At 37.0% G+C, this 14,789-nt stretch overlaps 1 protein-coding gene across 3 annotated transcripts in view; it reads right to left on the bottom strand.

Annotated features, from left to right (window-relative positions):
* Positions 1-14,789, bottom strand: part of AFF4 (AF4/FMR2 family member 4) — an 85,058-nt gene that overhangs the window by 50,315 nt on the left and 19,954 nt on the right. For 2 of the 3 annotated variants that reach the window (XM_027546510.1, XM_027546512.1), the window contains exons 2-3: positions 5,035-5,161; positions 1,091-1,885 (exon numbers count right to left, since the gene is read on the bottom strand). In XM_027546510.1, the coding sequence (XP_027402311.1) occupies positions 1,091-1,885; positions 5,035-5,157 (918 nt within the window). In that variant the 5' untranslated portion in view covers positions 5,158-5,161. Of the gene's footprint in view, positions 1-1,090; positions 1,886-5,034; positions 5,162-5,867; positions 5,960-14,789 lie in introns of all 3 variants that reach the window. The other variant, XM_027546511.1, reaches the window with a different exon arrangement.

Here is a 14,789-nt window from a genome sequence, read left to right as displayed (position 1 = left end):
TGAAAGTTAAGTTTATTCTGAAGCACAAACAACAATTGAGTTATGGTGAAGTCTAGCTCTAAGGATCACATTATAATGTGTAAAGAAAGAACAAATCACCACTTTACTCTTCTCTTGAGAGGAGTAATTAGATGACAAATGCCAGGAACAATGCATTTCCCAAGGCCACAAGAAAGATTTTTAAATGTCCTCAAAACATCATTTTACCTATCCCCCATCCCTTCCTCCACTGTTTTAAGCTATAAGCTGTAATTTTCAGCTACTGATATGGTTTAAAAATTTTATTGCAAAGACTAGATTAAAGGATAAAATTTCAGCTATTTCACAAAGAATGCTCATTATTCTGAACAGAATGTTTTGGTACATAGTTCTAAATACCTTAAATTTCAACCCACTGCTATCCCTGGAGCAGTCGCCGCAAACCTTTAAGTGTACCCAGAGAAAAGGATCATGGCATCCAAATCATAAACATTACCATCTCCATGCAACCAAAAAGTCTCAACATTTACCACAATGAACCATGGCCACATCTTATTGATGAGTATTGTAATGAGAAGTAATTTTTTTAAAACAAAAGAAACAAAATGTATTATCCTATAAAATCAAAATGAGGAAACCTAAGGTATTGAGAGATCATGTTTTAGTTCTATAACTTAAAAAAACATTTTTTTAATTTATTTATTTTAATTGGAGGCACCAATACAGTATACTAATGCATATGTATATGGAATTTAGAAAGACGGTAATGATAACCCTGTATATGAGAGAACAAAAGAGACACAGATGTATAGAACAGTCTTTTGGACTCTGTGGGAGAGGGAGAGGGAGAGGGTGGGATGATTTGGGAGAATGGCATAGTTCTAAAACTGACTTGTCATTTTAATATTTGAAAACAATGAATGACCTTTTTTCTACTGCTCAAGAGAAGTGTCTAAGAGCTCTATGGATTCACTTGGGAGTCAATCACAAGTTTTTCCTTAAACTTTTACATTCCTTACTGTTAAGACAAAGACTTCAAGTTCAATCATAATTTTAGGGTGAATTGCTTCATATAGTTACAATATTAAAAAGCTCTACATGTGTGACTTACATCCAATGGTTGGGAAGGTATTTTCAGCTTGGTGAGATGTGCTTTACTGCTGGGCTTCAGTTCAGTCATGCTGTTGCCATGAGACTGGCTGCTGTAGTGTTCAGAGGACAGCTTTGGTTCCATGGACTCCTGTCCATCCATGGGCCGCACATAGGCAGTGGGTTTCTGTAGCATTGAGCTGGACTTTGACATCAATGAAGGTGGGAAAGACTGATTTGAGTGCTGCCCACTTGAAAAAGGTACACGGGAAGGAGAATCCCAGTTTGCATCAGGGTCCCGAGGTGATTTGGAACGCTGATGTTCTTTGCTATGGTGATCATTCCCATGAGACCTGGAATGACTGGAGCTTAATGAAGAAACAGCCTGGGGTTTTCCAGGGCTGGAAGAGCGTGATTTGGAGTGTTCTGATCCATGCTGGCCTTTTTTTCGGCTACTGCTCCCACCACTGCTGTATGAGTCACGGTCATGTCTCTGGCCACTACTATTAGTGCCACCACTGGCACCTGCACTGGCCCGCTGGCTACTGTGTCCACTCTGTAAGCCCGAGGACCTTTTCTGAGACTGAGAAGTGCTGGGTGCAGGTCCTACTGGAGTCCATTTGCTACTCTGATGAGAGCTCCCATGTCTCTGTTCAAAGAAATTTGGGTTAGATTTTTCATCTGCTGTCGGCGGTACTGTAGGCTTGGGAATTGCAACAAGCTTTGGTATAGATCTGTCTCCTATGAAATCCTTCATTTCATCGTAGTTTCCAAGCATACTCTGAATACGACTTGACAGCTTATCTTCTTTGCTAGTCTAAAAAAAATAAAATAAAATAAAACTATAAAATTAGCATAACTAGAAATAAAAGATGCTTCCAAACTAACTTCACAAACTTTAAATGGAAAGGGACTTTTCTAAAAGGAGGTCTCATCTCATATGTTAAGGTTAAGATCTCAAAGCAAACTCCAAATACATATTTTTTTATGATGAAAAAGAAAATTCACTGTAAGTGAAAAACCTTCATGTTAAAACAATAATATTCTAGAGGACACTGAGAAATATATATACAATAGACTATAGGAGATCTTTTAAAAATCCAAATTTCACTAATAAATATACTGGAACAGTAGTAAAAATATTTTGAAGAGCAGGAAAAGTAATTATGCCTTTATGTAATTAAGTTCCATATCAGCAGATTAGCCAATACTCATACTTTTGGCAGTCAAGGAAAACAACATATTCCTTACATTCAATGTTACAGTTAGAAGCAGAAGTAAAAAGGTGAATGAAACAAGCTATATATACTTAATTATCTTTTTTTAATTAATAATTCCTTCTGTTACTGGAACACATCAAGTTAATAAAAGTCAACAACAAATTAAGCATGGAAAATCCAGTGATAAATTTTTAAATTTTGGCTATTAATCGTGACCATCAAGTCCTCCAACTTTTGAAGTCAAAAGTGTATACTCTTGAGTTTCAAAAATTATTTTTGAATAATAAGATCCAAGATGTCTACAAGCTTTAGGACTCTTTTATATTCATATATATGAAAGAAAAAAGTTGACTGATTACATAAAAAGGAAATCAAGACTGAAAAACAAACAGAAGACCCGGAACCACCAGTATTTATTCTGAGGTTGGTATGAATCAGTAAGGACTTTAGATTATATGAAAATCAGTCTAAGAGGTAAATGTATAGCAATTTATTGACAATATCAAGGTCAGAAATCAAACCCTATTCATTGGATATTTACATACTACACACCATACTACAAAATAAAATGGTAGTATGAGTCAAAGAGGGAGAAGGCAATGGCACCCCACTCCAGTACTCTTGCCTGGAAAATCCCATGGACAGAGGAGCCTGGTAGGCTGCAGTCCATGGGGTCACGAAGAGTAGGACACGACTAAGCAACTTCACTTTCCCTTTACACTTTCATGCACTGGAGAAGGAAATGGAGACCCACTCCAGTGTTCTTGCCTGGAGAATCCCAGGGACGGGGGAGCCTGGTGGGCTGCCGTCTATGAGGTCACACAGAGTCGGACACAACTGAAGCGACTTAGCAGTAGCAGCATGAGTCAAAGATTCTGGACCAAACTCCAGTTCTTTTCAAAATGTCTTTAATTCCAAAGTATTGTGTTATAAATGATGTCAGTCTAACTGCCCTTCATTGGACAAATCTTAAAAAGCTCTGAATAAATGGCTACTTATAGATCTCACAAACGGTTTCTACAAACACCAAATGTTGTAAGAGTAAACCCAGGATATGCTGTTAATTTGTGTTTCATGAGAAAAAAATCTAACACACTTTCAACATCATACTATGAAGCCAACAATGATCACTGGTGCTGTAATACATACTATTATAGCTATTCCACACAATATAAGCCTTTAAATTATAGTAATACTTCCAATGAAAGTGTTAGAAAGTATGAATGTGTTAGTCACTCAATTGTGTCCAACTCTTTGTAACTCCATGGACTGTAGACCGTCAAACTCCTCTGTCCATGGAATTTTCCTGGAGTGGGTACTGGAGTGGGTAGCCATTCCCTTCTCCAGGGGATCTTCCTGACCCAGGGATCAAACCTGCATCTGCTGCACTGCAGGCAGGTTCTTTACCACTAAGCCATCAGGAAGGAGAAGGCAATGGCAACCCAGTCCAGTACTCTTGCCTGGAAAATCCCATGGACGGAGGAGCCTGGTAGGCTGCAGTCCATGGGGTTGCTGAGAGTCGAGCAGTCAAGCACGACTGAGGGACTTCACTTTCACTTTTCACTTTCATGCACTGGAGAAGGAGATGGCACCCCACTCCAGTGTTCTTGCCTGGAGAATCCTGGGGATGGGGGAGCCTGGTGGGCTGCCATCTATGGGGTCGCACAGAGTTGGACATGACTGAAGTGACTTAGCAGCAGCAGCAGCAAGCCATCAGGAAAGCTTACTTCCAATGAAATCCAAAGCCAAATCAAATATAAGAGAAACATTTGTGGCCACTACAGTTACTTTAAAATCATCAGGTTCAGTTTGGGTTGGATCCCTGGGTCTGGAAGATCCCCTGGAGGAAGGCATGGCAACCCACCCCAGTATTCTTGCCAGGAAAATTCTATGGACAGAGGAGCCTAGAGGGCTATAGTCCATAGCGTCACAAAGAATTGGACATTACTGAAGCAACTGAGCATGCACACATGCAAATCAAGTATAACAATGGTTTTTTAAAACAGGCAATTAGTTCAACTTATTGAACACCTCTGACATTATGCTTTAATCTAAATTTGACATTGTTAATTAAGTATTACACATATAAAAAGGAAATCAGAGAATCTAGTATATGATAACAGAAAAAGAACCAGACTGATAATGAAAATACTTTTATTCAAATATACTGAAACTTGATAAACTAGTAAGCAAATGGCAAGAAATAGGGAAAAACAAAAGAATTTATGAAATATTTCTCTTTGACTCATGTTATATCCAAACATCCAAGGAAACAGCAGATGATGTGTATTGATAAAGAAAATTTTAATTTAGTTCAAGGCTCAGAAAGGTAAAATGCCTGCCAAGGGCTAGTGGTAGAGTTAGGAATAATGATAGGAATGTTTGAGCTAACCCATACTTAAGGAGTTAGAGGACAGAGATGGGATGGTGGTGGGGTGAAGGGTTGTAAGGATTTTAGGGCACTAGTGATGTTACATTTCTTGATTTGGGTATTAATTATGTGAGGTTGCTCATATGGTGAATGAAAATTCTTTCACCTACAACACTTACTTTGTGTACTTTTCTGTACATATGTTATACAGCGATGAAAAATTTATACCAAAGAAGTACATTCTATTATGAGGAAACGAAAAATGTTAAAGGGCATAACATAGTAACTCTTTCTAATATAAAAACTCAAGTTTAAACATTTTAAAAGCAAAATATGTTACATTATAGGGGAAAAAACATTCAAAGGACAACTTACAACTTTGTATGGCTCAGCAAAGAGAGGAGAGCTAGGTGGGAAGGCGTCGTCGCCCTGCTGAATTTCCTGATTCCGCCTTTCCCGTTCTTTCATACGCAGCACATTCCGGTCTTCACGGTTCATGTTGCTATGAAGAGAAACACAACCTTTACATCACACAAAAAAAGGAAAAATTAAATGTTCTGTACTCATTTTGTCAGTTTAACGCTTCAATCGGATATTCCCTTTTAACTTTCAAGTGATAACAGGCATTAGTACTGAAGTTGGGTTTTGGCAATGGTTTTTATCTACTAAATAAGAGGACTTCCCTGGTGGCTCAGACGGTAAAGCATTTGCCTACAATGCGGGAGACCTGGGTTCAATCCCTGGGTCAGGAAGATCTCCTGGAGAAGGAAATGGCAACCCACTCCAGTATTCTGGCCTGGAAAATCCCATGGGCGGAGGAGCCTGGTAGGCTACAGTCCATGGGGTCACAAAGAGTCGGACACGACTGAGCAACCTCATGTTCACGTTGTCTACTAAAAACAGACAGTGTCTTCCCACAACTATCCAGACAGGAAACACTGGCCCAGGATATTAGTTAGGATCCACCCCATTTAAACACTTAGCCTTATCAATTTTTTAAGTTTTCTGCTAGCTAAAAGTCAGCTAAAACTTACGTATTCAGAGGGAAAGTAGTACTTAAACCCATAATTCTTAGTTATTTCCTATAAGCCTTCTGTGGCTTCTTCTTCAGAAATCTAACTATTCTTTGTCATTAGAAGCATACAACCCACTCCTACCTACCACCCCCTCCCCCCAGGGTCCAATGCTTTTCTCTACTTTCCATCTACCTTATCTTGATTTCTTTTTGTCCCAAACACAGCTTCCTTGGTGTCCATCCTTATGGCAGTTTGATCTCAGCTTTGCTGTTGCTCTAGATTCCCTAAAAAACGACATTTCTGCTCTAAATACATTAATATTTCAATTAACACCTCAATAAATGCCAAAACTGAGGCTTTCAGCAGCAGAATCTACAATTAACTTGGGTTAGTAACAGTAGTTGAAATTTTACAGAAAAAGTCTTTTGGGAGACGGGGTAAATGAGGGTGTCATTTCTATAATCATGACAGTATGCTCTGTTTTCACTAACAAGAAACCAAGGAAAATAGTTTATATCAGAGGGATTTTTGGTTAATAGATAACAACGAAAACTGTTGTCTAATCCTGGGACAAGGGATTATCAGGGACTCTGCAACACACTCTTCCCTGGAGACATTTAATCATCTGTCCTAGTTATGCTTTGTTTTGCTTTGAAAGTTCTGCTGGAGGCCAGACAGAAAGACCAGGTTACACAGTGGAGTATTTCCAGCCTTATGATAAGATTCAGAAATCAAATTAAATGAGAAAATTAAAGTCAATCAAGACTGGTAGAAACTATAATTGTAAAATGAGAATGGACAGCAAAACCAATTCTTGAGGACTTTTATAAGCACAAATAAACATTTAAATATAAAACTTCCTGATTTGCAATTTACTGTCATTCAAATAGAGCAACTTAGTGTTTAAAAATGTGTTCCAGGTATCCAAATGTATATTCAAGTTCCTTCTTTTATGTACAAGTTTCTAATAAACTTAGAAAAGAATATAAACTATTTTGAGGTTATGGGAATAGTGTGTGCTTTCTTTGGTCTCCCATCAGAACCACAAAAAGTATTTGATTCTTTCTTTAATAAACACCATAAAACATCTACACTTTGGTATTCAGAAATTAAAATGAAAGAACATTTATTATCCCCTAGCATACTTGTGCCAACTAATAACTGTGTATCACTATCAAACTTCAAATAGGCCTCTAGAGCTATAGTGCCACAACACATGAACTTGTGTCCATATCTGCATTAACTACCAATTTCCTCTAATTTCCTAAGTTTAATTCTTGAAAGCTCAGTGACTTCTCCAGTGATCCGGTGGTTAAGACTCTAACCTTCCACTGCAAGGGGAGCGGGTTCAATCCCTGGTTGGGGAACTAAGATCCCATACAGCAGGGCAACTAAGCCCATGTGCCCCAACTAGAGAAGCTCACCCACCACAACAAGAAGCCTGTGTACAACTAGAGAAAGCCCACTCAACACAGTGGAGACCCAGAGCAGTCCCCACCCCCAAATTCTTGAACAATCAGAAAACAACAGACATGCCTTATTTAAATTATGATTTAATTTTATGTATTAAAATTAACAGCACTAACATAATCATGCAAGAAACATGTGAAAGTTTACTGCAAAAATGGATGATTCCCACAATAAAATTCCTCCTATAATTCAATAATAAAAAAACTTTGTTTTCTTAAACAGTAAAAGTCATCACACTGAATATTTCCTCTTTTAACAAAACTGCCAAGAAACTCATGATGAAATTAAATGATTGCTAATAAGAACTAATATCCCAGTTTCAGTTCTTATTCTCTAGGTTTTTTCTGATTTGACTTATTTTCACATCTAATACACTGGTTCTATTTTTTTCCTTCTGTGTCTTTCAATATCAGTATCTCTGCCTAAAATAAAGTTTTCCCCAAAGCAGAATTCCAATAATTCCACTTGAGCTGACCTAAAATTAATATGAAATTCAAATGACTCAATTTGAAGTATATCTCTGTTGTACAGCCAAAACTATATTCCTCCTATATTTGCAACTACTATACTGAAACAGAATTCAGTAAAAAATAACAAACTGCTGTATCACAACCATTCTACTAGATAAAATAATTTCTAAAAGAAAATTAGCAAGTAGAAAGAAGGTTCTTCTTCTAAAATTTTTAATTACTTAAGGTAAATTGTTTAAGTACCTATCCAGTACTTAAAGTTGATATACCAATTACAAATTTTTTCTTCTAGTTAATTTATTGAGATATAATACACAGCACTTGAAAAGTTAACAGCATAATGGTTTGATACGTATCATAAAGTCATCATCACAGTAAGTTTAGTGAACATTCATAATCTTATACAGATGCAAAATTAAAGAAATAGAAAAACATCATTTTTGATGAGAACTCAATGACTGATTCTCAACTGTTAAGTAAAACATACAACACTGTTAATTTTATTAAATTGTATTGTCCAGCACCTCCCTAGCACTTATCCTTATAACTGGAAGTTGGTACCTTTTGACTGCCTTCATCCAATTCCCCTGACCCTGATCCCCCATCTCTGGTAACCACAAATCTTAACTCTGCCCTTTCTGAGTTTGTTTCTAAAGTGTAATTGATCTGCAACACTATGTTAGTTCCTGTTATACAACCTGTTTTACCTCTATACATTTATGAATCTAGTAAGATATCTCACCATACAAAGATAATATATAGTTACTGACCATATTCCTCACACTGTACATTTCAAACCTTTGATTCATTTACTTCCTAACTGGAGTTTGTACCTCTTCATCATCCTCACCTGTTTCTTTCCTTCAACCTCAACCCCTCCCCCCAGCAACCATCTGTTTGTTCTCTGTATGAATGTATGTATGTTCTCTGTTTCTGTTTTATTGTGCTTGCTCTTTTTTATTTTTTTTTTAAAGATTTCACATATAAGTGAAATCATGTAGTATTTGTCTTTGTCGGACTTATTTAACTTTTTAGGATAATATCTTCTAAGTCCATCCATATTGTTGCAAATGGAAAGATTTCATTCTTTGTGATGGCTGAGTAATTTTCCATTATACATATTCATATATCACATCTTCTTTATCCATTCATCTACCAATGGAACTCCGGCTGCTTCCATATCCTGGCTATTGCAAATAATCCCACAACTAACATAAGGGTGCATATATCTCAAGTGTTTTTGTTTTCTTTTGTTTGCTGGATCATATGGTAGTTCTGTTTTTATGGATGATATTTCAGATAACATAGCAATGTTAAGTCCCTCAACTGTGATAATTCTATTTCATTATGTAGGAGAAAATCCTTGATTCTTACTTAGGACATATACAACATACAGGCGAAATGTTATGTTTGCTGCTGCTAAGTCGCTTCAGTCGTGTCCGACTCTGCGACCCCAGAGACGAAAGCCCACCAGGCTCCCCCGTCCCTGGGATTCTCCAGGCAAGAACACTGGAGTGGGTTGCCATTTCCTTCTCCAATGTTATGTTTGCCAACTCTCAAATGGTTGGAATCTACACCAAGTATGTATAGATAGTATGTCTATAGAAAGTATCGTATGTGGGGTTGGGGGGAGAGACAAGAGAGAGAGGGATGGATAAAGGAAGGAGGGAAAGACAGAGGTAAAGGAAAGAGTCAGGAAGAGGAGAAGGAAGAGTAGGAGTAGCAGCAGTAACTAAGTGTTAACAGTAAAAATGTTAATCTAGGTGAAGGGTATAGAGATCTGTATTATACTTTTCTTACGTTTGAGATTTAAAAAAAATAAAATATGAAAGGTTAAGAGTGATTAAAATGTTAGAGCATGATGGGTGCTTTCCAACATTTTTCAGTCTTGGGACTACCATCAAACTACTTCTCCTCTAGGGCTTACAGTATTTCTCTCATGACTAAGGTGCACCTCCAAATCCACTCTGATTTCCAGTTCTCCTCAACTCCTGTGTGTCATGATTTATCACATTTCAGAAAAAAATTGCGCTTATTACTTGTAAGAAGGGGACAACATCCACAGGGCAAGCTTCGGTTCAATAAAAGTAAATGAACATCCAAAATTTAGTATTATTAAGTGTGCTATTAAGTTAATATGCAACAAGCGTCTATTATATACTTAGTATTGGGGAGAACAAGAATAACCTGCCATACTAGATTAAAACTTATAATCCATTACCATTATCAAAATAGCATGGTAAAGAAATGAACAAATTGATCAGTAAACCAGAAGCAAGAAATAAATCCCCAAACATGTGGGATTTTAATAGTTTAAAAAGCCCAATTCAATAATAAAATGTTTTATTTAATAACAATTAAGAGCCATGTACTTTTCTAAAATGACAGTTATTAAAATGGTGAAGACATTTCAAACTCAGCCAGAATAAAAACAAACCTTTCAGCCCAGTAGCCTCACTTGTGGGACTGTATTCCACAGAATTAAAAGCACAGCTATAGGCTACAAAGACGTTCACTGCAGCACTGTTTTTAGTGGTAAAACATTTAAAATAATCGAATGTCCGAGAACAAAGAGATGGTTAAATAAACCATGATTTATTAAAGCAAATGAAGTAGATAATTTCCAATTAACCTGGGGAATTTCCATAAATGCTGTTATGTAAGGAAAAGTAGGTGCAACACAATGTATGCCATATGATTGACAGCCTCATTATTTCTTTAGCTTAAACCTGGAAGCAGAATTGTTAAGTGCTGAGTATATAGAAATACAACTAACTCAACTAATAGGAAAACATGCCCACCACCATTCTCATAAGCTAAACACAAGAAAACTGAAAATCTGAATATCCAGTTTTCATGCATAATATGAAACATGTCTCCTTATTTAGTTAAATCATCTTTCTTATCCCTCAGTAAATATTTTGGCCATTACTGCAAATGTTAATAGGGAATAGTCTTCCACCTATGTATTTTCCAAAAAAGACAAACCTTTAAAGAAATTTTTTTTAGTAAAATATAGTTGTTTACAACACTGTTTTAGTTGCAGGTATACAGGAAAGTGATTTAGTTATAGACATATATATATTTGGATTCCTTTCTATTATAGGTCATTACAAGATACTGACTACAGTTCCCTGTGCTACATAGTAGGTCCTTGCTGGTTATCTATTTTATATACAGTAGTTCGTATATTTTAAACCCAAACTCCTAATTTATCCCTCCCTTCTTTCCCCTCTGGTAACTGTTTTCTATGTCTTTAAATCTATTTCTGTTTTGTAAATAAGTTCTTTGTATATTTTTCTTTTAGATTCCACATATAAGCACTATCATACGACATTTGTCTTTCTCTGATTTACTTTACTTAGTATGATAATCTCGAGGTCCATCCATGTGGCTGCAAATGGCATTATTTCATTATTTTCTATGGCTAAGTAATATACTATTGTGTATATATATCACATCACCTTTATCTGTTCATTTGTTGATGGACACAGGTTGCTTCCATGTCTTGGTGACTGTAAATAGTGTTGCTATGAACAACGGGGTGCATGTATCTCTTTGAATCATAGTTTTCTCCAGATACATGCTCCGGAGTGGGACTGCTGCATCATATAGTAACTCTTATTTTAGGTTTTTAAGGAACCTCCATACTGTTCTCCATAGTGGCTATACCAATTTACATTCCCATAAACAGTGTAAAAAGGTTCCTTTTTCAAAAAAGATAACCTTGATGGGTCTGTTTTTCCAATTACACAAGTAATACTCGCTCTTGGCCCCCAAACTCTAATATGATCACTATAAAGTAGAAAGTAAAGTCACCAATAGTTTTACTTCCCTGAAATAAATCATATTCCAAGGAGTCACATAGAGTAAAGGTGAAAATTATTACACATACAATTCTTACTTCATTTAAGAAGTAATGAACATAGTTCCATAACAATATTCATGAATTTTCATTCTTTTATTGCCTGCATAGTATTCATTTAACCAGAAAGCCCCTGAAGAGGTTGTATCTGGAATTCTGTATGACAAACATTATAATGATTGTACATGGTGTGCACACTATTTTCATTTCAGATAAATTTCTCCATGTGAAATTGCTAAGTCAAAGGATATATGCTATACCACTTTAATGTATACCACTAAACTGCTTTTCAAAAAGACTGTTGTAATTGACAGACTACTAATAAGAGTGTGACACTGCCCTTTAACCATGCCGTTTTCAATCCAGGCATTATGAGTCTTTTTTAATTGAATCACCTAAAAAATTAAAAAAAAAGAATATTCCAATGTTACTTGTTTTATTTATCCAAAAAATACAGGAACCTGTCTGCTACTTCTAGGCACTGTTCGAGAAGCCAGGGAAAAAATAATGACTCCTAGATGGTCCTTGATCTTGAAAGCTCATAGCTGCATTCTACTCAATTTCTCTGATAGTTAAGACTGTACATCTTTTTCATGAGCTGCTTAGCCATTCATATTTCATATTTCTTCCTCTATGAACTGCATATTTATATCTTTTGTCCATTTTCCTATTAAAGTGATAGTCTTGATTACATAATAACCATGCTTTTCCAATCTGTTCTACATTTTAGCTGAGAAATATGAGGTTAGGATTAAACCTTATGCTAAACTGCATCCTACTCTACTGACCACCTCTTCAAGTCTTCTGGCTCCTCCTTCAGGACTACTTCCAAACTCTGCAGGCAGGCCTACACTCTCCTCAATCTAAAATGCAAACCTCACACTGCAGTTTTTGAAAATTTGTCAATACTCTCTCCAAGTCTCTTGATTTCTTTCTGTCTTTTTGACTTTCACCTTGATCCACATTTGTTCAACCTCTCTGGAGTTTTCCAGTCTTTATGTCAATGGAGTAACTATAATCAATCTAAATAAATAATTTTAAGTATTTTTAATACAGACTATGTGCTATCTGTATCTTTACTTTTCAGTTACCTGTAACGAGAGACTAAAAGTAAACTATACTATGGACTACATGGGACTAGGGTACTCAATAAAGAAAAGGCCTGGCTTTTATAGCCCTTTAATAGCTGCTACTCATTGCAGTTATTTAAGTCTTATCCACCCACTACTAGCAGCTATGTCCAAGTGAAACTGTCTTTATAGTGGAACTGGATACTTGATATTTAGCTGTGATTATATAACACACTAGACATATGATTTAGGTAAGTAATCTACATAAATCTCACTTCTGTCCTTTAAAAAACGTCCAAACTAATTGGATGGTAAGAATTAGATGTGAGAACTATTTGTGTACCCGTGAGAACTACATGTGTACCCCATTGTTCATCGCAGCACTGTTTATAATAGCCAGGACAGGGAAGCAACCTAGATGTCCATCAGCAGATGAATGGATAAGAAAGCTGTGGTACATATACACAATGTATTTGAATATTTAACACTATACAAGTATTTAATACAGTCCAGTGGTATTTAACATGGTCCAGAGTATTTAACCAGAGAAGGTGATAGCACCCCACTCCAGTATTCTTGCCTGGAAAATCCCATGGATGGAGGAGCCTGGTGGGCTGCAGTCCATGGGGTTTCGAAGAGTCGGACACGACTGAGCGACTTCACTTTCACTTTTCACTTTCATGCATTGGAGAAGGCAATGGCAACCCACTCCAGTGTTCTTGCCTGGAGAATCCCAGGGATAGGGGAGCCTGATGGGCTGCTGTCTATGGGGTCGCACAGAGTCGGACACGACTGAAGTGACTTAGCAGCAGCAGCAGAGTATTTAACACAGTCCAGGTTAGGACTTGGCACTCTCACTGCCAAGGCCCCAGGTTTGATCCCTGGTCAGGGAACTAAGATCCTACAAGCCACTTGGTGTGCAGCCCCCCTCCCCCTCCCTCTAAAAAACAGAATAAAGGGTAAAACAAAGAATAAAGAGTGACTGTAAACAGACACAACTTATCTTTTTAGGGTAATGGAAATGTTCAGCAATTAAACTGTGGTGATAGCTGCACACTCATAAACCGATTAAGAATCACTGAATTGTACACTTAAAAACAAGTGAGTTTATGGAATGCAAATTATTCCTCAATAAAGCTGTTTTTGAAAACACAATGAAGAAATCTTTGTCAACTCTTCCTGTATCTTTATGGCATTATTAACAAGTTTCAGACCAGTGTGTTCCTTTAAAGAATTGAGGATCCCAACTTTCTGCCTCAACTGCTCGTTTCCCTATGAGAAACAACTGAGGTCTCACAACATTAAAATAATCTGGTGTTAGAATTGAAAGAGACACGTGTACCCCAATGTTCACTGCAGCACTGTTTATAATAGCCAGGACATGGAAGCAACCTAGATGTCCATCAGCAGATGAATGGATAAGAAAGCTGTGGTACATATACACAATGGAGTATTACTCAGCCATTAAAAAGAATACATTTGAATCAGTTCCAATGAAGTGGATGAAACTGGAGCCTATTATACAGAGTAAAGTAAGCCAGAAAGAAAAACATCAACGCATATATATGGAATTTAGAAAGACGGTAACGATAACCCTGTATGCTATGCTATGCTAAGTCGCTTCAGTCATGTCCGACTTTGTGTGACCCCATAGACGGCAGCCCACCAGGCTCCACCATCCCTTGGATTGCGAGACAGCAAAAGAGACACAGATGTACAGAACAGTCTTTTGGACTTTGTGTGTGTGGGGGGGGATGATTTGGGAGAATGACATTGAGACATGTATAATATCATATAAGAAACGAATCTCCAGTCCAGGTTCGATGCACGATACAGGATGCTTGGGGCTGGTGCACTGGGATGACCCAGAGGGATGGTACGGGAAGGGAGGTGGGAGGGGGGGTTCAGGATGGGGAGCACGTGTACCCCCGTGGCGGATTCATGTTGATGTATGGCAAAACCAATACAATATTGTAAAGTAATTATTCTCCAATTAAAATAAAAAAATTTAAATTAAAAAAAATAATAATCTGGTGTTATTCAAGAGATAAAGGATATGAGTAGAACAAATATTAACAGTCTCTCAGGTTTTGATACATTGACTTGAACAACACTGTAATAATTCAACTAGGTCTAACAGGTGTAGAACGCTCAACGAAAGCAGAATACACATTCTCCTCCAGTGCACACAGAACATTCTCCGACAGACTGTACATTAGGCCATAAAACAAATCTAAAT

Source organism: Bos indicus x Bos taurus, chromosome 7 (assembly GCF_003369695.1).
Source record: "Bos indicus x Bos taurus breed Angus x Brahman F1 hybrid chromosome 7, Bos_hybrid_MaternalHap_v2.0, whole genome shotgun sequence".
NCBI classification, from domain to species: Eukaryota; Metazoa; Chordata; class Mammalia; order Artiodactyla; family Bovidae; genus Bos; species Bos indicus x Bos taurus.
The sequence above is the reverse complement of the archived record's forward strand: the minus strand, read 5'-3'. Positions and strand labels throughout refer to the sequence as shown.